Consider the following 24,519-nt stretch of genomic DNA (forward strand, 5'->3'; position numbering starts at 1 on the left):
AGGATAAATAACTCTGCTAATAGTTATTTTTGTATTATTCTTGTCATTTTGAAATGTTAGATCACAGTTTTAATGAACGTGTTGCTAATTGATAGTTTATATAATGTTTTTTATCTATCTATATAGAGTAAGATATTTTTTTTAAAGGACTAGTTAATAGTTTATATTTTTTTTCATTATTTATTTAAAGGAAGATTTTTTTTTTAATGGGCTTGGTACTTCACATTCAAATTTAAGGACAAAATGAGAAAAACAAATAATTCATTTAAGATTCCTGGAAATAAACCAAACATTATCATCTCACATTCCTGGGAATCTCCCAATGAAACCAAATATAGGAATAGCTACATTCCTAGGAATGTGATTCATAAGAACCACATTTCTAGGAATTTAGGTGCCAGGAGTAATGTGGATTCTCCGTACCAAACGCCACATAAGGGGTTGGTCTTTGTTTATACATAGAATAGAATTGCACAGTGAATGTATAATCTTTGGACGAAGGAGTGATTGACATATGGGTTGCGGTGCATTATCATAGTAATTAATTAATGCTGATGAGATAAGGATGACATATAAAGGAAATTTTCTTGGATTTTCAAGAAAATTTTAAGTGCAAATGGACTTGATAAAAATAATAACACGTTCCATGAAAAAACAAATAATTCTCAAGATTAAAATGTAACTTTAAGTCATCACTTTAAAGTAATTAATGGGTCTTTTTTTTGGGTTAAAATATTATTATTGTCCTTAAGTTTTGTCAAAATTTTGTTTTTTTTTTCTAAATTTTAAAAAGTTCTTTTCTCATCTTAAATTTTAAATAATTTTTTCAATAGTTAAGAGACAAAAATAGAGATGAAAAATTACTTTTTTTTAATTAAAAAGTTATTTTCTCATCCCTAAATTTTATAAAAAAAAAATTCAATAGTTAAGAGACAAGAATAGGGATGAAAAAAGAATTCTTTTTCAATAGTTTAGGGATGAAAAACAAACTTTTAGTAAAGTTTAAGGATATAAATAAAACATTTTCAATAGTTTAGAGATGACGAAAAATGAACTTCTTAAGTTTAGGGATGAAAAAAAAAATATTTGGTAAAATTTAGAGACCAAAATAGTATTTTACCATTTTTTTTTTTTTTGGTAGTGTTTGTTACACACATTTTTTTTAATTGAAATCTTAAGTTGAAAATGCATTCAGTAGGTTCACTTTTAGTAAAGTTTAAGGATATAAATAAAACATTTTCAATAGTTAGAGATGACGAAAAATGAACTTCTTTAAGTTTAGAAATGAAAAAAAAAAAAAAAATCTTTTGGCAAAATTTAGAGACCAAAATAAGATTTTACCCTTTTTTTTTGGGGTTGCACACATTTTTTTAACTGAAATCTTAAGTTGAAAATGCATTCAGTAAGTTCTCCAAGTTCAATTTCAAGATCTAGATCCACTCTCATTTCTCGTTTTGATTCAATTTCATCCATTTTTTCTTAAATTTGGGATTTTTTTTATATGATGAGAATTGATCAGTTAGGGTTTTTTGAGTTTTGATTGCTTTTTCATGCATGCGATTCAAATGGTTGCCATGATTGATTGATTAAATATATGAGATCTGGCCAGGTTGAATTTTTTTCATTTGGTTGAGTTTTGCATTTTCGTTTTGTTCTAGATTTGTAGATTTTGAGTTTGTGTTCAATTTTTTCTTTTTTAAACACTTGCATGGCATTTGAATTTTGAGCTTTTTGATGGATTCATTGAGTGTGTTTTTTTTTACCTTTATTGCTTTTGAAAGTGGAATTTGACTTGGTTTTGATAATTGCTTTTGAAAATGAATGTTTCAGTTTGATAATTTTTTTTTTTTTTGAAAAAAAAAAACTTTCATAACTTAATTGAAAATTGAGCTACTTGCAATAATTGAAATAAAACACAAAAATAAAATGTTAAGCATTAAACTATAAATAAAACAAAAAGAAATAGTCATAATACTACCATGAAGAAAAGTTACAAAAAAAAAAAGCCACACGCGGCAGCCTCTATTTTCTCTCCACAGTTTTACAAACTGACCAAAGGTTTATATATGAGAAGCCACTCCCAGCTCCCTACGAAAAACCCAGATGCACCAGTGATTGTGGACAGCATCTATGAGAGCCACTCCTAATACAAATCTAATTAGCCTACTTACCATTGATTTGCTCATTTGTAATCCATCACATGCGGCTGACCTAAAGCCTTGTTAGTAATTAGTAAAGGGAAGGGCTTGTGTCCAGTGGAAGTTTCCACTGGACATGTCAGGATTTGGACACGTGTCTGCAATTCAACGTGTCCAATGGAAACTTCCACTGGACACAAGCCAAACCCATTAGTAAAATCTCAACGTGGCCCAAAAGTAAGAACTCCCATCCCAGGTTTGTGTTTTTGGTGAAGAAATAAGGTGGCCACGTCAAATATGCAATCAAGCCCATTACCGCCCTAAACTTAAAAAATAAATAAATAAAATGACCACTGGAACAATTAAAAAAAAGACCAAAATACTCTCAAAATTGAAAATAACAAAAATACCTCTTAAACAAAAAAAAATGACCAAATTACCCTCCTAAACCTAAAAATTGACCAAAATATCCCCTAAACCTAAAACAATAATCAAAATACCATCGAAACTTAAAAATTAATCGAAATACATTTTAAAATTACCCAACTTAGTATCCACTATCCAATCCGTACTTTTTTTTTTTTTTTGCTTTTGTCATGGAAATTAGGGTTCAAATTAGTTAGTTTTGAAATGTCTTAAACTTGACTAGTTTAACCCAAACCTCAAAGATGTTGACTATATTTTACCTTTTTCTAAGAAACATTAAAAACACAAAAAATTACAAGAATGTTACATATACAACAAATTTCACAATATGTTGATATGGAAAATAGTAATTAATTAAATTGTTGTAAAATTTACTATGCCTTTAGCCTTATTACAAACAAAAAAAAAATCCTTAATTTTTTTTTTTTCATAATTTTCTGATGTAGCAAATTTGATTGGAATAATATGATTTTCAAGTAATTCTATTTGTGAAACCAATTTTATTAGCACCAATAGTAGCAACTCATGTATTAATTATTGTGAAACTTTTGTGTCTCTAGTTTTGTAAAATATTTTCATGGATTTTTTCACATTCATTGATGCTTTTTATTGTGAATGGTACATAATTAAAAATAGTGTTAATAATAGACTTACAAGAAAGATATGTTACTTTAAACATAATTTGTCACCTTAACAAGTTCCATGTGGGGGGATGAACACGAACTCAGGTTTAGAGCCAAGGGCCAAGCAAATCATTTCTTAAAAGATGGGCTGTTGGGCCCGGCCCAAAGGCATGAATATGAGTAAAAAGGCTTGTGGAATGAAAGATAACTCCTCGAGGCAGATCCCATAGAGGTTTGGACCAACCACCATCGCCAAGGTCCACTGCCGAGGTAATAAGTAAAACCTTTCCCATATCAGATATGTAAGGAACCACGGGTGACCAATTCCCCTTTGAACCAAAATGCCACCTTCCATCAAGTTCTCCTCGGAAAACGCCATGAAGAGATAAGAACTACTGGGGTAGTCACCTCCATATTAATGAGACATTTTCACCTAATCTCTTTCATATTAAATGTTGACTGATTGGCTAAATAGTGAAAACACTCTCAATGACCTATTTCATGGTGAAAGAATGGCAGAACTAAGGAGTGATGAGTCAAGTATTCCCCAAATCCAGCTGGGAACAAGACAACTAGGGAGAGAAGGAAGTGGAAATTGTCTATTAAAGGTGGGGAGGTGCAATAGGAAGGGGATTCAGAAAAATTGAGAGAAAAGACTCAGAGAAGAACAAGAGAGAGAAAGTTGTAATAGCATAATAGGTCTAAGATTTTTTAGCTTTCAATCCTATTCCTTGTACCTCAAGAAAGATATTCTTACATCAATAAAAGTCTTTTTGTTTTTTATTATTTTACAATCTGTTGTTTAGATCTTTCGTTATGAGATTCTTGCTCCCTTACTTTTATAAATTAGTTGTGTAAGTCATCTTTGTTATCACAATCTTCACAGTGATCGTTTTTTACCCCCACATTACGAAAAAGGAAATTTGAAAGAAAGTTGTATTACTCATCTTGTTCCTCTCTATAAAGGGGGAAAAAATCTTGTTCCTTTTTGGGTAAGGAAAAAAAATTAAATATAATAACACAAGATATAAGGCCATTATCATTACATAATGAAAAATGGAAATTACAAATTACCTACACGTGCTTTAGTTCCATCACAATTGAATCCAAACTTAAATTGGTAAAAAGTGTAGCTATTAAAATATTTGTGAGACTAATTTGTCATATATGATTAAAAAATTAAAGATTTTATTTTAATCTAAAATTTTGATGAACTAAAATGTAATAATTAAATATGTGAATTAAATTTTGATAACACAAAATCACATTGGCTGAATTGTAAACTCTATTAATAAAAAAAAAATACTCCCATTATTACTTGTGAAAAAGATATAAAAAAAAATTTGTATAATTTTGCTGTCCTTTTCGGTTTCAATAAAAAAGAAATATATCACAGCATATTCTTGGTGCAGTATCACTCCACAAGTATAAGTACTTGTAAGGTATGGAGGGTGGGGGGGGCAAGGGCCGAGTTTAAGTCTTTAGGAGGGAGTTTCACACATATATACATTTAGATTAGGTTAGAGTAGACTTGTATCAAAAATAATAATAATAATATGATTAGGTTAGAGTAGAATTTCTATCTTGTATCAAAAATAAAAAATAAAAAAGTATCATTTTGTGCATAAATATCAATGTAGGGCCTATGTTGTAGGGAATGGTGCAGGGAAGTGGATAAGGAAAGAGAGAGGCCTAACATTTTTTAAAGAAACCTGAACCGAGTTAGAAAGGTGAAGACATGAAGTTGAATGGAAAGTTCGAAAATGGCCCTTTCCATTATAAAAATAAGAGCAAAATTTAGATACAGTACTTAAGTGCTATTCATTAGGTTCCATTCTTAATATTCAACCAAGTGACTTTACTTAACTAAAAATACGCTTCCATCCCATAAGAAAAAAGCTACATGGCTGAATCTTAAAAGAGAAACCTAATTAATAGCATCTAAGTATTGTACCTAAGTTTTACCTTAAAAATAAATACCCAACAACTATTGATATCTCGTATGTTGGTGATAGGATAGGAATTAAATAGTCGAATAAAAAAGTTGAAACATTGCTTTCTTGTATATAATAAGATTTTTTATTATCCAAAAAATATATAATAACATTTTTAAAACTTCTAAAGTTTTAAAAATATTGTGCGTTTGAATGAGCATTGCAAATTAAGGGTGACAATATTTGATACGACCTACAAACACAACACGACTATGACAAGAATTTTTACAATTAATGTTTAATGTAATTGGATTTGTATCAAAGTAGGATGATACATTCTAACACAATGCAGGAGAGGAGGAGTTTTGAATCTTGGAGGACCTGGACATTTTTATCGAAAATATCAAAAGATGTCCGTTTGAACTATAAAACTCTTAGTCCTTAGATTATTTATATATTAAAAGCATTATAATTGATTGGGTTGGGATATAGTTCCTTAACCTCAAGTATTATACTTGAGGTTTCTCAATTAAATTCAAAGATTTAAACACATTGTTGCATTGAATTCAATTATTCTTGAGAAATAAATTATTCTTGAGATTGAGAATGATAATAATGTTTGTGTTGTATTTGTCAAAGGAAACATGCATTTGAATGTAATAAACTGGAAAACTAAGAAAATATATCTAACTTTTGCATACGTTAGTTAACCATACCACTTTTCACCTTTCATCTAACTAAGAAGATAATGAAGAGGAGATGGGGGACAAGTTTGTGTCAGCTAAGAACAATTTTGCTACTTCCAGAACTTAAGAACGTGACAAGTTATGAATAGGCAAAGCAATAAGATTTACATGGGTGTACCCTTACATAACTTTTAATTTCAAGCACATCAAAGAGTTCTAAACAAAAATGTGATCAAATGGCGTATCCACACCAAAGATTCATTGACTGAGAAGATGGTTTATGCTGAGACTGCTGGGTGCTGAGAATAGAGTGTGATCTTCAGTTTAAGACAACCCATCAAAATATTACTTATTTACTTACCGAAAAGTTTGAAGGGGGTGTCAAGAAAAAGGACAAAGGAAAAACACAAGGGTAAATTATGATTGTTTGAAAAGAAACTTTATAACTTCCAAAAGAAGTTATATAACATAAATCAGTATTTAAAATAAGTAAATAGTAACTAAAAGTGAATGAAATGTTGTTCTAGACTTCTAGTGACAAATGACAATTAATTGAAGAGATACATGTCCAATTCTGACACCTACGCCATCCATTCCCACAATACTGAATTTGGAGAGGGGGTGGGGGATTTAGTACAGCCATACTTCGAATCACAGTTTCTTTTGTTTGCATGAATTGCCAAAACCCAGACAATAAGTACAGAAAAAAACAAGGCATCCAAATGTTGAGAGAAAGTTCAGAGATTTTGTGGTCCTTTCTTTTAATTGGTAAGTTTACAGATTTTTATCAACAGAAAAAAAAAAAAAAAAAAAAAAAAAAAAAAAAAAAAAAAAAAATTGTAAGTTTACACTTTACACATGGCAGATCACAAGGCGGTTGGTGGTTTTGCATAAAATCATGCCAAGGCAAACCAAGTGCTGTATACCTTGAGAAGAGCATCAGCAAATGAAAATTTGATAATCCCGAATTGCATCTCCTACATCCAAGTAGTTCACATCAACTGCAACATCTCCAAGATCATCTGGCAAACATCAACCAAACTTGCGTTCATTTATTCCTTCCAAACCAAACATCAACAAATATAGTTAAAATGTCTAAATTTTCAAAACCATCGTGGTATAGAAAAGATGAGCAGAAACTCAAACCTTCATATATGGTCCTCGCAAAATTTACATATTCAGGAATGAGATCTCTATATATGATACCTTCTGGGCGGGCATCCAGCACCACCAGGACACCTGTAAAATCAATACCAAAGGCAAATTAACTATCTTGGTGACAAAAGCAATGATCTTTGAATTCACTTGAGTTCCATGGAACACAGAAAAGGAGATCATGCTTCCTTTGAAATCTAAGAAACTGAGGATACATCTTCCCGACCCCCCACCTCCAGGAATAAAAAAAATGTATGCATATAAACTCAAAGATACCTACTCATATAATCCGTAAGGACGTTTAAAAAACGAGGCTTAAACAAAAATATTACATTTGGCAGTGCAGCATAAAGAACCAAGTCAACTATTCAATGATTTTGGACCAAAATAATCCATGAAATGTAACAGAGAATGAACATTTTTGTGCACATAAGCATCTTGCTAATAAGCATTGGAAAAATTCATAATCTGGACATTGTTTTACTAGCATAGTTTTGGCTTCTTGGGGCTTGGATCCCTCTTGGTGGTACTTCAAACAATTGGAAAAATACATGATAAAGTTTTTATGTTTATAAGCTACAAAAGTTGTGGCTATCAAGGACTGGAAATGCATTTGTTGATCAAATGCAGACATGACAAACTTTTTTCAGCTTTGGTTAAGTTGGGAAATGTACCTGGTGCGACCCAAGCTTTAGTGGAATTGCTTGGCAATGGAGCCAGCCATAGAATATTTCGCAAGTTCATTGAGTCATCATATTTCACATTAGAACCTGAAAGATTACACTGATATTAGCACAACCTCACAAAAAGGCAATAATTTCCAAAGTCTTATGTTTTAAAATTTAAATATTTAAAGTTAGCGCTTATTCATCTTTTGCTAGTGACATGATCTACAAAAGTACAAATTGATCTGACTGATTGTAACTGTTTTAACATTTGAAGAAATGTTCATAAAAAGTACCAACTGAAGAACTATGATAGCTTTGTTTTAAAATTGTATTTTTAAATCTCCCTTTGCAAGAGAGAAAATTTAATGATTCTAACATTTTATACTGAGCCAATATAATAAAGTAGCAGATTCGAAAATGATGCATGTAATGAGACTCTACTAAGAATATTAATCAAATGTGTTATCCAGCAACTCTAACCTTTTTGACAAAAACCCATATTGTATGGAAACACTTCTTTATCATATGCTGGGTATTCTTTGGCATGAAACCTGACAAACATAAAGTTCTGATGTTATAAGGTGTATCATCGTTTTTGAAGTTTGTTTATACCAAGATTACATCTTATTTAAGCTCAACCATTTTTGGCACTAAAGTTGTAAAAGAATGGCGTGTAAGAACAATGACAACTTACAATATACCAAGTCGCCCTGTGTCTATGGCAAGAAAGAGGTGGCCGTGAAAGAAATCGTAGCGGTTTAGGGATATGTTCAGCCCAATGGTAGGACCCCGGGCAGCAATAACTTCAAATAAAAATTCAAGATACAGATTCAACTCCTGCCATTTAATAAAAAAAAAATTCCAGATTAATTAAAAAATTAGGGGACATTTTTTGTGCCTATGATCCTGTAAAGCAATTGAAATATTATTACTGCAATACAAACCTCACTTATGAAGCGTCTCCCATACGGTGTTCTGGTCAACTCACATCGATTCTCTTTTGATCCTTCAACATCAGGAACCTATTACATCTAAAGAAAGTAAGGTTTACTCATCAATCTTCTACAGATTCTTTCAATTTTAGCAATAACCAAGACGAACAAAAAGAAAGTGACTTTAAAAAATAAAAAAAAATCCTTTAGCAGTTTCTTAGATTACAATCATACACACATACACAAATTTATACATTTGACACTGACCCAATAGAGAATATGCCAAAAACTTTATAAAACAATATCCACATTACGAAGCAGAGTCAAATTCAAAGCTACAAACAAGGTCATTCACGTAAATAATAAACAGAACCCATGAAAAAGAACTCACAGCAATCATAGTGGGATCAAGAGCTCGTTGAATAGCAGCAGGGTCACCACCAGAATCAACAGCAAGGCGAGCAAGCTCGAGAACCGGCTCTGGGGGCCACCAAATGAGCTCATCTACCTCTCTTTGATCTGATGCACCAATTTTTGCCAAACCCAAATCTTTTTTAGTTGTCAAACACTTTCTGGACCGTAGTTTGGGGCTTGTAGGAGTGAAGGGAACGAGGAATTTGAGACAGGAATTGAGGTCGTGGGCAACGAGGGGTTTGATTTTGGAGGACTGGGATTTGGGTCCAAGGATTGAGAGCAAGTCTGAAGGGGTGGCTTTGGGTGTGGAAGTTGAAGGTGAAGATGGCTTGTAAAAGAATGGAAATGATGAAGCTGTGAGAGAGAGAGAAAGAAGGAAGGTCAGTCTCAGAGAGAGAGAGGCCTTGCCCATCTCCTCCCTCTCTCTCCCTCTGTCTGTGTCTTAAAGCTTTTCTTGGTGTGTACGTTTGGATATATATACATATATGTTGGTAACTGAATTGCAGGATTAAGGCTTGAAGTTTGGCACTTTTTTTTTTTTTTTACCCAAATAAAAAAAAAGTTTGGAACTTTCTCTTTCTAGGAGATTTGTTTCCTTCAAAAAAAAAAGTAAAACAAAATACTTTGGTATGAACCCAAAAATTTTAATTTGGAAAGCATACTTGTGAACAATTAATAATAATAACATTTTTTAAAAGAAAATAACAATAATAACATTAACGTACAAACAACATGAATTTATCCAAGTCTAAAATGAAAGGCGTGCATTCACCGGTAAACAACCAAGTATTTATCCAAAATGGTTCAAAGATTAACAAAGAGCAAAAGTAAATCCTGTTATAAAAAAATAAAAAAGCAAAAGCAAAATACAAAGAGGTGTGTTTCTCTATCTCCATTTAACTTTAAAAGTGATTCAAAAAACTAATAAGGGCTCGCATGAACATTAAAGACAATGATAGCGATAAAGATCAAAGGAATTAATGAGACAATCAATAGAGTAAAGAGGAAATTCCAAGAAATAAACTTTTATAATAAGTGCATTTTTCAACCAAAAAAAAAAAAGGATATCACAGTATTTCCTACATACATTTCTTGTAGGCTCTATTCTTTCATTCTCTCATTTCTCCTTATAACCATAAATTCTCAATCCTTTAATTTCTACTTACATCGAGCTTTATTTCTAGTGTTCCAAATTTCAATAATAATATTTACAATTCCAAATTCATTATTGTGGTTGTGGGTTTATTCTATGTTTTAAGATTTGACTTGCTTTAAATGTTTTATAACTAACCGTGGTTATGGACTACTTTACTTAGGCGTGACCATAATAACTCTTCTATCTACTAAATAACCACATGAGCTTCGTTAGAGGAGTCAAGCTAAGCCTAACGTCATCCATACCTAATTACTTTTTTTGTGGGTGGGGGGGGGGGGGGGGGGAGATCAATCATACCAATATACCCACACACAAAAAATGTTCTCACTCCACAAAACTTCAACTTTCAACTTTTATGAGTTTAGTAGAGGTGATTGACAACAGTCTTACATAATGATATCGAATTATATTTACATAAGGGAAGATCAAATAAAAGAAAATTAGATATCCTTCAATTATGTTTACTAAAATTTTCTGTTTTGCTAAAAAGTAGATTGTTGTATTTCTTGTTTTGAAAACAGTGGACCCCATATATTTGTCCAAACTCTTTTATCTCTTAAATTAAGGAGTTTATCTTTATTACAAAAAGAATTCTCATCCTTCAAATTTAAAACTTATCATTATAAAATATATTTAAAAAAAATACATGATAAGCTCTATTCCTTTATTATTATCCACACAAAAAAAAAGTAATCTACAAATTCTACATATTACTTTTTGTAAATTTTTTTTTTTTTTGAATCTCAAAGATAGAAATGGTCTCCCAAACAATTATTTTTTGTTTTTAGTAGTTTGAAAATTGTTTTGAAAAGTTGGAGCCAAGCATGTAAAATATAAAAATTATTATCTGAAAACTAGTTTCAAGTTCAATTTTTTGAAAATTGTTTTTATACTGTTTTGAAAAAAAAAAACAAAAATCCTCTTACCAAACCAAGTGCTTGAATAATCATTAGTAGAAACCAATTCAATAAAATGATCACACTTCTCAAAAGCAGCTTTATAGATTATGAGCAAAGCAGTATTAAACTAAGCTAAGATTGTTTTGCATTCAACGTGATTAATAGTGCTACTTGTCTTGATGTTAAAATGTTTTACTACCAGTTCTATACAAATGTGATTATTACTAGATTCAATCCCGAGTTTCGAAAAGATTGGGGGGGGGGGGGGATCAGCCATACCCATATGCCCCTAAAAAAAATTCTAGCTCCACAAAACTTTAATGGCCTGTTTGGGAGTTTAGAGAGGGAGGAGAGTAGAGGAGAGTAGAGGGGAGGGGAGTAGTGGGGAGGAGAGTAGAGGAGAATGGTTACCCTCCACCTTGTTTGGATGTTTTTATAATTAGTAAGGGGGAAGGGAGTAATTAGCCATTCCCCTTATTTTTAACATTGTAATTTTATAAATATAATAAGGGTAAATTAGGTAATTTACTTTATCAATAATTTTATGTGCTCTACTCTCCCTCCAAATCTCTCCAATTTAGGGGAATTAAAAATGAGGGGGTTGGAGGTAGTTGAAACCCCTTCAAACCTCTTCAAACCCCTCCCCCTCCTTCCTTAAAAAACTCCCAAACACGGTAATTGAATTACTCCCCTTCCCTCTACTCTACTCCCCCTCCTTTTTTAAACATCCAAACAGGCCATAACTTTCAACTTTTACGGGTTTAGTAGAGGTGATTGACAACAGTCTTACATAGTAATATTAAATTATATCCACACAAGAGAAGATAAAAAAAATAAATAAATAAATAAAAATTAGATAACCTTCAATTATGTTTACTAAAATTTTCTACTTTGCTAAAATGTAATGCTTGCGTTCATAGTCCGACTCAATTCAGATTGTTGTATTACTTGTTTTGAAAACAATGGACCCCACATATTTGTTCAAACTCTTTTATCTCTTAAATTAAGGAGTTTATCTTTATCACAAAAAGAATTCCCACTCTTAAAATTTAAAACTTATCATTATAAAAATAAAAATAAAAGTACATGATAAACTCTATTCCCTTATCATTATCTACCCAAAAAAAAAAAAAAAAAGTAATCTACACATTCTACACATTATTTTTGTAATTTTTTTTTTAAATCTTAAAAATAGAAATGGTCTCTCAAACAATTATTTTTGTGTTTTTAGTATTTTGAAAATTGTTTTGAAAAGTTGGAGCCAAACACGTAAAATATAAAAAATATTATTTGAAAACTAATTTCAAGTTCAATTTTTAAAAAATTGTTTTTATACTGTTTTGAAAATAAAAACAAAAATCCTCCTACCAATTCGGCCGTAACAAACCAAGTATTTGAATAATCATTAGTAGAAACCAATTCAATAAAATGATCACACTTTCTCAAGAGCAGCTTTATAGATTACAAGCAAAGCAGTATTAAACTAGGCTAAGATTGCTTTGCATTCAACGTGATTAAGTGTCCGTTTGAAAATAGTTTATTGAGCTGAAACTGAAAACTTTTTGTTGAAAGTACTATAGATAAAAGTAAAAATTAGCTGAATAGTACAGTGGGACATATGAATAGTACCAAAAAAGTGCAGTAAGACCTATGAATAGTAGTAACAATTAGCTAAAATTGCAAATAAGCTGAAATTTCCATCTTGTCCCAAACGGAGACTAATATTGCTACTTTTCTTGATGTTAAAACGTTTCACTACTAGTTCTATACAAATGTGATTATTGCTAGATTTAATCCCAAGTTTGGAAAACATGGGGGTGACATTACTTTTAAGACATTAACTTTTACAGGTTTAGTAGAGGTGATTGACAACTGTCTTACACAGTGATATTCGAATTATATCTACACAAGGGAAGATCAAAAAAAATTAAATAACCTTTAATTATGTTTACTAAAATTTTTTGATTTGCTAAAACGTAATGCTTGCGTTTATAGTCTGACTCAATTCAAATTGTTGTATTACTTGTTTTGAATACAATGAACCCCATATATTTGTCCAAACTCTTTTTTCTCTTAAATTAAAGAGCTTATTTTTATCATAAAAGGAATTCACACCCTTCAAATTTAAAGTTTATCATTAAAAATAAAAATACATGATGAGTTTTACTCCCTTATCATTATCCACCAAAAAAAAAAAAATAATCTACAGATTCTATATATTACTTTTTGTAAATATTTTTTTAAAATCTCAAAAATAAAAATGGTCTCACAAATATATATATATATATATATATTTAGTATTTTGAAAATTGTTATGAAAAGTTGGAGCCAAACACGTAAAATATAAAAATTATTATTTGAAAACTAGTTTCAAGTTCAATTTTTAAAAAATTGTTTTTATACTATTTTGAAAATAAAAACACCAATCAATCCTAACAAACTAAGTGTTTGAATAATCATGAGTATAAACCAATTCAATAAAATGATCACACTTTCTCAAGAGTAGCTTTATAGATTATGAGCAAAGCAGTATTAAACTAAGCTAAGATTGCTTTGCATTCAACGTGATTATGTGTTCGTTTAGGAACAGCTTATTTAATTGAAACTAAAAACATTTTGCTGAAAGTACTATAAATAAATATAAAAATTAGTTAAATAGTATAATGAGATCCATGAATAGTACTATAAAGTACAATAAGACCCATAAATAGTAGCAAAAATAAGTTAAAATTTTCATTTTGTCCCAAACGCACACTAATAGTGCTACTTTTCTTGATGTTAAAACGTTTACTACCAGTTCTTTACAAATGCGATTATTACTAGATTTAAAAAAAGTTACATGGGGGGTGACATTACTTTTAAGAACCAGAGAAACTGTGGGCTTTTGATTGAAGTACCCCAAGTAGCACATCAGACTTTGGGAATATTCTTCTTAACAGACTCAATAGCAAAGGTTGATGACTTTTTGACTTTCTATTTTCCCTAGTGCTATTAAGGGGTTCCTAAATAGTGAATACTGCGTGATTGCAGCCAAAAAAAAAAAACTATTAAATGCAAAAAGGAAAGTGAAAATCCATAAAGAATGTCACTTCAGTCTAATGTACTATAAGGAAAAAACTTTGTTATGGTCAATCTCAGATGTCATTTTCTCATGCAGGTAAGAATTAAACGCAGCACATTTCTTTTAGGGCCAATAATACCAACGGAATAATAGATGATCATGGATCCAACCCTGGCTCCAAACAAGAAATCAAGTTGCTCTTAAGAAAATGGAAATGCTCTCTACGTTAGAATGAGAAAATGAAACATGTAAGTGAAGATTAAAAAAACTTGAATATTACATATTATTAAAAACATGTACAGATTATCAATGTAAAATTTGAAGCCACCCTCCCGTCACTTCTCAGCCTGTTTGTGCACGAGAATATCGTTCACAAGGATAGAGCTTTGAGACTGCACAAGAATCAGATATTCCATCTAATAGGTCCACCAAAACTTTCTCAGAAGAAGTAGCTACCTATTTCCTGCAAAACCAGCAATGTTAGAGATTGATCGGTTCCCAAAGATTTATTTATGTTTTTATTTTTTAAACATCATACTCATATATGAAGTCAGTGAAGCAGCCAAATAGACTGAAAATAGCCGCTCCTTGCACGAAATTAGAAATGATCCCTATATCAGTGACTAATTTTCTTTAATGGCCTTGCTTAGATGATAGTCAGATTTCAATTCCTATAGAGACACAGCCACTAGGGACAATCAGTTGCACACCTTGATTTCATCCCTAATGAGTATGGATGCAAAATTGTTTCCCCACAAAGACACAAAACTTTCTAACAATTAATGGAAAACCCTCTCACAGTCTCCCCCCCCCCCCCCCCCCAAAAAATATAAAAAAAATAAAATAAAAAAAAAAAAAAAAAACAAAAGAAAAAATCTTTGTTGAGCCAAAGTGATTTTCAATCAACTTCCATGATTGTGAACATTATGGCATTATACCACTGGATTTTTTTTTTCCCCAGATGTAAAAAATAATCAAAGATAGGTACTCACACTTGCATGATGTGTATTGCTAAAGAGAGACTAAATTCCATCTACAGCTTTGATGCCAGCCAGCTTGTCCCATTCCTCTGGAGAGGCAACATCGTGCATTATCTTTTCTTGACCGCGCCAAAGAATCTGGATTCCAGCATTCCCACATTAGTTCAGTAGCCCCAAATGAAATAACATATAAAGACATACAGAAACATTACATGTACCAACTTACTCTGTCTATGACCCCGAAATCCTTAGCTTTTGTACAATCCATATAAAATGGTCTTCTCATCTTATTAGCTACGGTCTCCTCTGACTAAGAAAATGTGAAATTATTTGAGTTTTTTTTTTTCCTCATATTGTAGTTAGCAAAGCATCTAATGTGTCATACTTACATTTCCAGTGTGCTTAGACAGGAGTTTTACAAGTGTGTCCCTGTTTGTAATTACCTGCAAAAGCAATTATGCACTATGATAATTCCTGCAAAACTATAATGCTATTCAAAAGGTTGTGAATTGAAAAGTAGCTCACACACATAATTAGTTCTTATCAATGAAGTCCAGTCCATGAGAGGATAAGTTTGAAGGTTTCCATCTGGTTTTGGAATTCAACTTTATTTACAAGAATAACAAGGAGGTGTATTAATCCTATTATGAGTTAGTCCTGCATTGATAAGAACACTAATCCTATTAGGCCTATTAGTCCCCATATGGAAAAGAAAAATGTAAGGTGTGGCAGTCCCTATAAATAGAGTGGTGGTGTAGCTTTGTTTAATGTGCGAGAGTTTGAACACAAAGCTTTGTCAAGTTTGAGAGTTAGGAGATCAAGCTTTGTCTAGCGAGTGAGTTAAACACTAAGCTTTGTCTAGTGTGTTAGCGAGTGCGAGGGCGCCTTTGGGTGTATCAGGGTTTTGAGTTAGTTTTTGTGAGGGTTAGTGAGCGTGATTGTCATCATTTTTTTTTATTGATAGTGGACTTTAGTTGGTGTTTCCCATGGATGTAGCCTTGAAGTTAGCCAAACTATGTTAAATTTTGTGTGATGTTTGCTATTTTATTCATTTATTGTTTTGTGCGTATATTACAACACTTATCATTGTCAAACAAATGCAGTTGTAAAACAGTAGCTAATAGTAAGAGAAGAAAACAAACTCAACTCCTACTTGCAATCACATTATCATAGTTTTAATAAAACCTTCCTCTTTTGACTCCTCCAACCTAGGTACAGAGGAGCCATCCAACGACACAATACATTTTTCAGCAACTGGAAAGAGTAACAAACTGACAATTTCATCATGGAAACTGTATTTCCCAATCACATTGAGATGATAGAAAGCACTGCAAAGGGTTCAGCTTACCTCTTTTGCACGGATTAGAACATCACTAGCAGGCATCAACCCAGATGATGGGATACGAGGTTGTTGGATCATGGCTGAGAAAGAATTCAAGTGAACACTTGATATGACATTGGACAAGAAAGGGTAGAAGTGTAAAAAGACAAGAATGCAAACTAAAAAAGCCAACTACATCATACCCTTGGCATGCGGCATCATAAACCGTTTACCCTTAGTTCCAGCCGCAAGTAGTAGACAAGCTTGACCTATAGCAGCCCCAACAGCAACGGTATGTATCTGTGTAAACAAGAACAGTTATATAACAAGAACCTAAGAGCAGGGAAAGTATTGAAATCAAATCTCATAGTCCAACAAATAAGAGATGGATTTGGTTTCGATGGACTATTCAATAATTTAACCATTTGGGACATCCAGCAAATACTTCTTATCCATCAGCTTTGTGTTGAAATAAAGTTTCTTACGTGCTGCAAGGGAAGGGGGCATCCTAGGCTGACAGAAATGGATATGAGGAGATGAACATGTTTAGACTATTTATCATATTAACAATCCCAATCAAAATCACCATCTCATCCAACCACAGTTGTAACCAGTCCATTTGCACCATATCATTACCACCTACATTGATCACCAGACATCAATACAGCAACAAACCAACTTTTCAGCCAAATTGCCACCATTTCCACAGCCACACCTTCACTGCAATTGCCACTCTACAAATTGCTAAGCAACTCCACCAAATGTTAAACCACACTACTACAGCCACCACCAACATAATGCATTAAAGTAGAGGACAAGTTTGAAAAGTTCACCTCATTTTTTAATTGCATCATTGCATCGTAGATTGCAAAACCCTCTGTCTCCATCCCGACCTGAATGAAAAGCAATTTAACTCCATGAAATTAAAGCATTGAAAATTTAAAATAAAATAAAATAATAATAATAATTGCAATAACAATGGTATGGAAAGAGGAATTAGATTCAATAGCAAATAATTTTGAAGTTTATACTTGAAGCAGCCAAAAAAAAAATCAATGTGAATATTTAATTGGAATTCTGCTTTTAAATTGTTTCTGAATTGTGACAAATAATTTCTGGTCAAATATCACATCACCTACAATATAAACTTTAGTTGGATATATCAATTATAAATTTATGGGCAAATTACACTTTTCCACCATAATCTTTCACCTTGATTGCACTTACCCCCTGAACTATTAGAACGCACAACTGGCCCCTCAAAGTTATAACTCTGTTTCAATGTCCCCCTGCCTAACTGAATTTTGAATTGAAAGATCAATTTCCCCTCTTTCCATCTGTTGGTTTTTGAGATTGACGAGAGGACAATTCGTCTTTCAAAGCTACATTCCGCTGGAATTAAGTTAACGCCATAATAGATGACAGGGGGGGTTAAATGTGATGACTTTAAAATTGGGGTTGGGTGCCGCGGGGGGGGGGGGGGGGGGGTGGGTGTTTGTTGATCGTGGGTTTCAATAATTCAGGAGATTAAAGTGTAATTGGGGTGATAGTTTAGGGTGGAAGAGTGTAATTTGCCCAAAATTTAATTTGTAATCAAATAATAAAGAAGAATGAATTGATTTGTCCAAACTCACCAATTCAAACCTCAACTTACAGCAGTAACAAATTGGATCACCTAAAAGTGACAAACCCATATTGCAAGCAAGACTACTTCAAACTGACTGGGTTTAATCCATATTAGATTAGATCAATCAATAATGGCTTACCCACAAACCTATCAAATATTACACACAATACCTAGCCTACTGCATATAGATCACATTTTATAGTGTCCTACAGTGAAATCAATGTGAAGCTTACTGTTTCACCATCATCACGAGTTGTTCCTGTAGAATTTAAATAAATATATACTGGTTCTTTGGGATCCAACCACTGCAGGTACATCAATTCTGCTACAATGAGCTCCGTCACAGCTGGCACCAACTGAGAGATACAAATAGTTAGATTGTCACACAGATTGCACATCAAATTGTAAGATAAAATTATTGTGAATTATCACCAGCAAATAAAGGAATCAAAATGCAAGAAAATTGACGCTGTGATTGTTCAAGAGACTTCAGAACCCAATTATCACTTCAAAATACTATCACTGCTTTTATTTATTTATTTATTATTATAGCAATTGTATATCAAATGCAATGATTCTGCAGTGATTATTATATGGAGTTAAAAGGGAACATAATTCACTGAGCAGACACCATGTCTATGAAGTGAACAAATGAGTACAGATGATAATTGCAAAGAAATATCTCTGCATTGAATTTAAAATGCATAGCGAAAGCATGGAACATGCAATCTTTTCTATCTGCATCAAGCAGTCATAAGTATCTAACTACAGAATGGCCTAGAGTGGAAAAATTACAATAACAAGCAAGGGCCATGATACTACAAAGATAATCCTAAAGAAATCTTAGCTGACACTGATGGAATTGTTTGACAACCAATATGTATGAAACCAGTACTCCTAAATAACCACTTCATCCCACTACTAATGCCTGATGTTTTTCACAAGCTGAAATTATTTGAAAGCTTGGACACTAAAAGGTTATGATAGTTCTTCAGTTTCTTATTATGCAAGAGAAGGTGATTCCTTGTTTCACCCTTGCTAAGTTACAAGAGTTATAAGCTTAGTACCTTCCCCATAAAATTATGATTTCTTCCATTTCAACACCTAGTAATCTGATGGAATTGCGATGGCACAACCATAGCCTGGTACAAGAAAGAATATCCTCGTTGGAAGCCTAAGGCGAAGGCAAAGCCAAAAAAATAGAGTCCATGGTAGTTAATTAGGTTTTTTATATTTTATTTGGTTATTCTAGAGTCAAGGGTATTTGAGTAATTTGCTAGGTATAGGCCATAGTTATGAGCCATGAGTTTTATTTTATTAATAAGTCTTATTTTGTTTATGGGTCTTTATATATGGCCTTTGGTTTAATTCAATTAGGTTTCGGTTTACTAGTCAAACTAGGAGTCATAGTACTAGAAGTATTATTACTCGTACAAGAAATAGTCATTAAATACCTAGGAAGCACGGGTGCGGCGTTTGGGCCACCGCACCCGCGTCCGACACGGCGCAACGCGGGGACGCGCAGGCGACGCCGCTGCCTGCGCGTCCGTGCCGCGTCCGCCTTTAAAAAAATATTTTTTTTCGGCACGATATGTGCCAACACGGCACCGATTCGGGCCGACGCATGCGAAATCGGGCCAATTCGCGCCGAATCGGTCCGTATCGGGCGAAACACCGATACCGACGCGAATCAGCCGAAATTCAAAAAAAAAAAAAAAACACAGCAGGTGCGAAACGCACCGTTTAGCTTGGCCAAAAAAAAAAAAAAAGTGCAAACGCACCATTTGGAAAAAAACAAAACCCTATTATACACTTATACACTCTCATTTCTCTTCACTCAGTCAGACCTTCCGCCCTTCACTCAGCCCTCTCCCTCTTCATATTTCTTGCGCCTCTCTCCCACTCTCTGCCTTCACTCTTCAGCTGTGCTAGGCTCTCTCCCACTCTCTGCCTTTAGTGCTCCACTCCGTTTCCCCTGCTCTCCGTCTCCCCTCAGGCATTATAGCTCTCACACTCACACTCTTAGTTAATTGTTAATAGTTGATTTTTTATTTAGTTAATAGTTATTATTACTCATTGTGATTTGTGATCGTGTTGTGAATTTGTAATTTTCGAACATCATGGAATGTTTATATAATGGAGTTGTATTCTAGTTATTATCTACCATTACTCTTAAATTTGGTATATGTTTATATAATGTGAAAAAAGTATGCTTAACAATATATTAAAAATATAAATAAAAATATTTTTAATAATTTTTTAATTGCCGCACCCCGCCGCACCCGCACCCTACTTTTTCAAAAATTGCCGAGTCCCGCACCCGCACCCGAATCCCGAAACGCACCTGTGCTTTATAGTTAAATACATAGTCATTCAAACAAGCTGGAATATGGTTCCAGCTTGTTTGATGTGGATAATTTGGCGGGAGCGTAATAATCGTGCTTTTGAAGATATTATGAGATCAATAGATCTTTCAAAGCCTATACTAGTTGGTACCTTATTTAAGTTGGGTAAAATTTTGGGTTTTACACAATGTATTTTCATTTCTGAATTTCTTCTTTCTATTCGTATCTCTTCCTGAGGCACTTGTATTCGTTTTAAGTTCCGAGTGTTCACCATCGTGAACATGATGTCCCTTTTACGAAATAAATCTTTGATTACCTATCAATAAATATATATATTTTGCTCAATGTATTCAAGGGAGGTAGAGAGTTGATTAATAAAATTATTGAGTGTTTGAGAAATAGGCACATTGGCCTCCTCTCTTCTCTTTCTAAAGTTACTGTTCACGGGTACAGTTCATACAGCCCCTGAACAGCCTAATTTCTCTCTAATTCTTCTTATTTCCTAACCCTAAGCCCACCACAAACATAGAGACAAACTCCTTCAAATTATCCTATATCAGATTGTATATGCTTTCAGAACATTAAAATAAATTCCCATTTTATGTATCTCATCCCAAAGGACTACACATTATAAGAAAGATGAACATATGTTGCCCACTCGACCCACCCACGAGAGGCTCACTTTAGGCTATTTTCACTGCAATAACAAATTTACTAAGAATAAAAATAAAAATAAATACCCCCCACAAAAGAATTGAACAGATTTTGCAAGAAAGAAAATTTGAAATGCTAGATTGAAGCACTTACAGGCATGCCAATGTAAACAATCCTCCCATTAAGAAGCAATGAAGGCAAGTCCGGTGGAGGCCTTCTTGGCCTTTGCTCATAGGAAACCGACCTTTCCACCTAATTCAAGCAAGAGGATATTATCATTTCACCAAATAAGTAAAAGTTTAAAAGAAAAACCAAAGGAATCAATTGATAAAAATTTAGAATATGCAAAAACTTTAAACTCGGCTCATTCAGCACAAAATGAAAATTAAATCAAAGATATGAGGTATCATACAGGCTGATAATTTAGAATTAATTCTCATAATTTTCAACACAATTTTACCTATCAAAAAAAATATATAATTTTCAACACAATTTTCCTTCAAATTCTTTTTTTTTCCCACAACTTTTCTAGGAAAGGTTTTCTCAGAAAGAAAAAAATAACAATAACCTCACACACACTCAAAATCAATTTTTGAGTAGAGCTTTTATATCAAAACCTAATCACCCTTGAAACGAACCAGAAAATTCATCTACAAACCTTTTTCTACCCAAAAAACATTACTCAAACCTATCTAATCAAATATCTACCAATTAAAGCATACCAGAATACATATCCATAACTATTTTCCCACCAAAACTTGACCCAACAAACTCAATAAAATTTTACCAAACATGCCAATCATTTCAAAGGAAAAGTAAGCAATTTAACCCAACACACACACACTCAGATACACAGTTACACACACACACACTTAGATACACAGTTACACAAACACATAGATACTCTATATATGATTCAATCATCTCAAAAGAAACACAAAAAACCTAAAGCAAAACACACACACACGCCTACTTCCATACACAAATACACAAATGTATTCACACTTTCAATCATTTCAAAGCAAACACAAACCAAAACACACACACCCACTTACATACAACAACAACACCAATCAAGCCTTAGTCCCAAAATTTTTGGGTTGGCTATGAATCATCAACAAACTAATAGGCTCGATCACATGTATTTTATTCCACAATTCTATTCTATCCAAAGTCAATCGACATGTATTTTAAAAGAGAAATCTACTAATATTATTTTACACGTTCCTCAACCTTTTTTTCAGATCCTTCTACTTGAATCAACTCAGTCTTCCTCACTAGTGCACATCCACTTACTACACAAAATACACAAACATATTCAAATACAACATATATATAATTTCAATCATCAAGGCAAATACAATCAACCTAGACCAGAAAACACACGCCCATATACATATAAAGTTCAATCATTTCATATCATACCAAAGCAACCAAAACCAAAACAAACAGAAACCCATCACCCACTTACATACACAAACAAATTCACTTACGACATATACAATTTCAATCATTTCAAGGAAAATCCAATCAACCTGAGACCAAAACACACACACACACCCACATACATATATAGCTCAATCATTTCATATCATACCAAAGCAACCTAAACAAAAACAAACAGAAACCCATATGCATAAACAAATATACCACCATATACAAACACTAATACATAGTAATGAGAGAGAGAAAGAGAGAGAGAGAGCTGACTTGGGCAGGTGTAGCCATGAGCTTAGGAGAGTCAAACAAATCCAAGTAAGGAGGAGTATCAGACTTGACAGGCTTGTGAAGAAACGTTTCTGGGGAGTTGGAAGCAGCAAAAGCGAGTTGGGAAAGAAACGGGTCCTTAGGGTTGAATGGGGGAATGGGGATTTTGGATTTGTTTTGGGCATTAATGGCACAAAGGGTAGTCCTCAAATTTCTGAAACTACCCTTTGTGCTTCTTCTTCTAAGGGACTGTGATGAGGAAGTTGAAGCTGAGGGAAGTGAAGAGGCCATTGGGAAGTGCAGAGGGGTGGTAGCCATGGTGTGTTTTTTGTTTTGGGTTTGTGTTTCTGTGTTTTTGTGCGGTGAAAATCGGAAAAAATAATGGGGTTTTTTATTTTTTCTGTTTTGAGAAGCAGGAAGAAATGGAGTGGTGAGGAAGATTGTGGACAGTGGGTCGGATTGTGGATGGTCCGAATGGGTCAATCTAAACGCACCATATTCATCGACGGTTGTTTATCAAATATCAAAAATAGATTTTTTTTTTTTTTTGGATAAGTATTTTTATAACTTGCCAAAGCTGACTCAATCTAACCCAACCCATCAGGTTGAGTCGGTTTTTATGGGTTGGTGGGTTAGGTCATGAAATTTTTTTTTTTTTTAACAATGGGTTGGATTGGGTTAGGATCATGAGATTTATAGATTTGCCTAACCCGACTCAACCCACTTATATTTAATATATTTTTAAATTTAAAAGATATGTTATATAATTTTGTTATTTTCTTTTTTGCCCCTCTTCCTAAATAAAACCCAAACCTTAAATTCTTCTCATATAGTTTGTGTTTACTTGATGTTATGATCATAATTATTTGGTTTTAACTTTGCTCTTATTTGTGGCAATGTTGTTTTAATGCTCAATTTACTAATAATAATAATAATAATAATTTAATTATTATTATTATTATTATTATTATTATTATTATTATTATTAAAAACTGTCCAACCCATAAATCCAACCTTACCCAACCCAATTCACATGGATTGGGTTGGATTTATTTTAATCCACCATGGTGAGTTGGGTTGAAAAAAATTCCTCAGCTCGACTTATGCACACCCCTAGTAACATAAGGTTACAACTCCCAATAAAAAAAATTAAAATTGTTACATATTTTGAAAATCTAAATGTTGAATTGCTTATTCTTTTTTACTAAAAAAAATTGCATATTCTTTATGTTTTTAACTCACATTTCAAATTTCGTGTCAATTAGATGTTATTTATTATTCAATCCATAAACTTATTTTTTATTTATAATTTTAAACTACAAAACTTGAAATTTAAATTTGATCATTGATCTTTTGAAAATTTCACAAGCATAGAGAATATAAGAAGAAAATATGATCTAATCGTGAATTTATCAAAATGTGCATCTAATAAAAAGATATTAAATGGTGTTGTAGGCTTAAGTTACAACCAAGTTTGTAGCTTAAGTTTTTTCTTTTATTTCATATCTGTCAATTTAATAATAAAAAAATTATTTTATACATTTATAATTATAATTGCACATCCAATAGCTCCCTCTTTTAATTAACATCTAAACACTATTTTAATATTAGAATTTAGGTACATTTTATTTTCGGTAATTTATTTCCATAATGTAAAACCAAAAAGTAAAAGCTAGTTTATTTATAAAAAGCTAAAAGTTAAACGTTTGAAATAAAGTTAAAATAAAAAACAAAAAGCTCAAAACTGTAGTCAATAGGAAAATATTCATGGGATTTCTATATACCAATTACAT

At 32.6% G+C, this 24,519-nt stretch overlaps 2 protein-coding genes across 2 annotated transcripts; both read right to left on the minus strand.

Moving 5' to 3' along the window:
* Positions 1–6,536: 6,536 nt before the first annotated feature.
* On the minus strand, positions 6,537–9,438 carry LOC142627179 (uncharacterized). The gene is made up of 7 exons (XM_075800978.1): positions 8,954–9,438; positions 8,575–8,652; positions 8,325–8,467; positions 8,111–8,181; positions 7,637–7,732; positions 6,954–7,046; positions 6,537–6,829 (listed from the first exon to the last, which is right to left on the minus strand). Exons 1-7 carry the CDS (start codon positions 9,386–9,388, stop codon positions 6,747–6,749), a joined length of 999 nt encoding a protein of 332 aa, XP_075657093.1. The 5' UTR covers positions 9,389–9,438; the 3' UTR covers positions 6,537–6,746.
* A 4,834-nt stretch (positions 9,439–14,272) lies between these two features.
* LOC142629980 (ATP-dependent Clp protease proteolytic subunit-related protein 3, chloroplastic) lies at positions 14,273–23,153 on the minus strand. Its single transcript, XM_075804035.1, has 10 exons — positions 22,730–23,153; positions 21,173–21,271; positions 18,254–18,376; positions 17,227–17,286; positions 16,597–16,693; positions 16,421–16,494; positions 15,462–15,515; positions 15,299–15,382; positions 15,085–15,210; positions 14,273–14,555 (listed from the first exon to the last, which is right to left on the minus strand). The coding sequence occupies exons 1-9, from the start codon at positions 23,042–23,044 to the stop codon at positions 15,115–15,117; spliced, it is 1,002 nt and encodes a 333-aa protein (XP_075660150.1). The 5' UTR covers positions 23,045–23,153; the 3' UTR covers positions 14,273–14,555; positions 15,085–15,114.
* Between the last annotated feature and the right edge of the window lie 1,366 nt (positions 23,154–24,519).

This window comes from Castanea sativa, chromosome 3, assembly GCF_040712315.1.
Source record: "Castanea sativa cultivar Marrone di Chiusa Pesio chromosome 3, ASM4071231v1".
Taxonomy (NCBI): domain Eukaryota; kingdom Viridiplantae; phylum Streptophyta; class Magnoliopsida; order Fagales; family Fagaceae; genus Castanea; species Castanea sativa.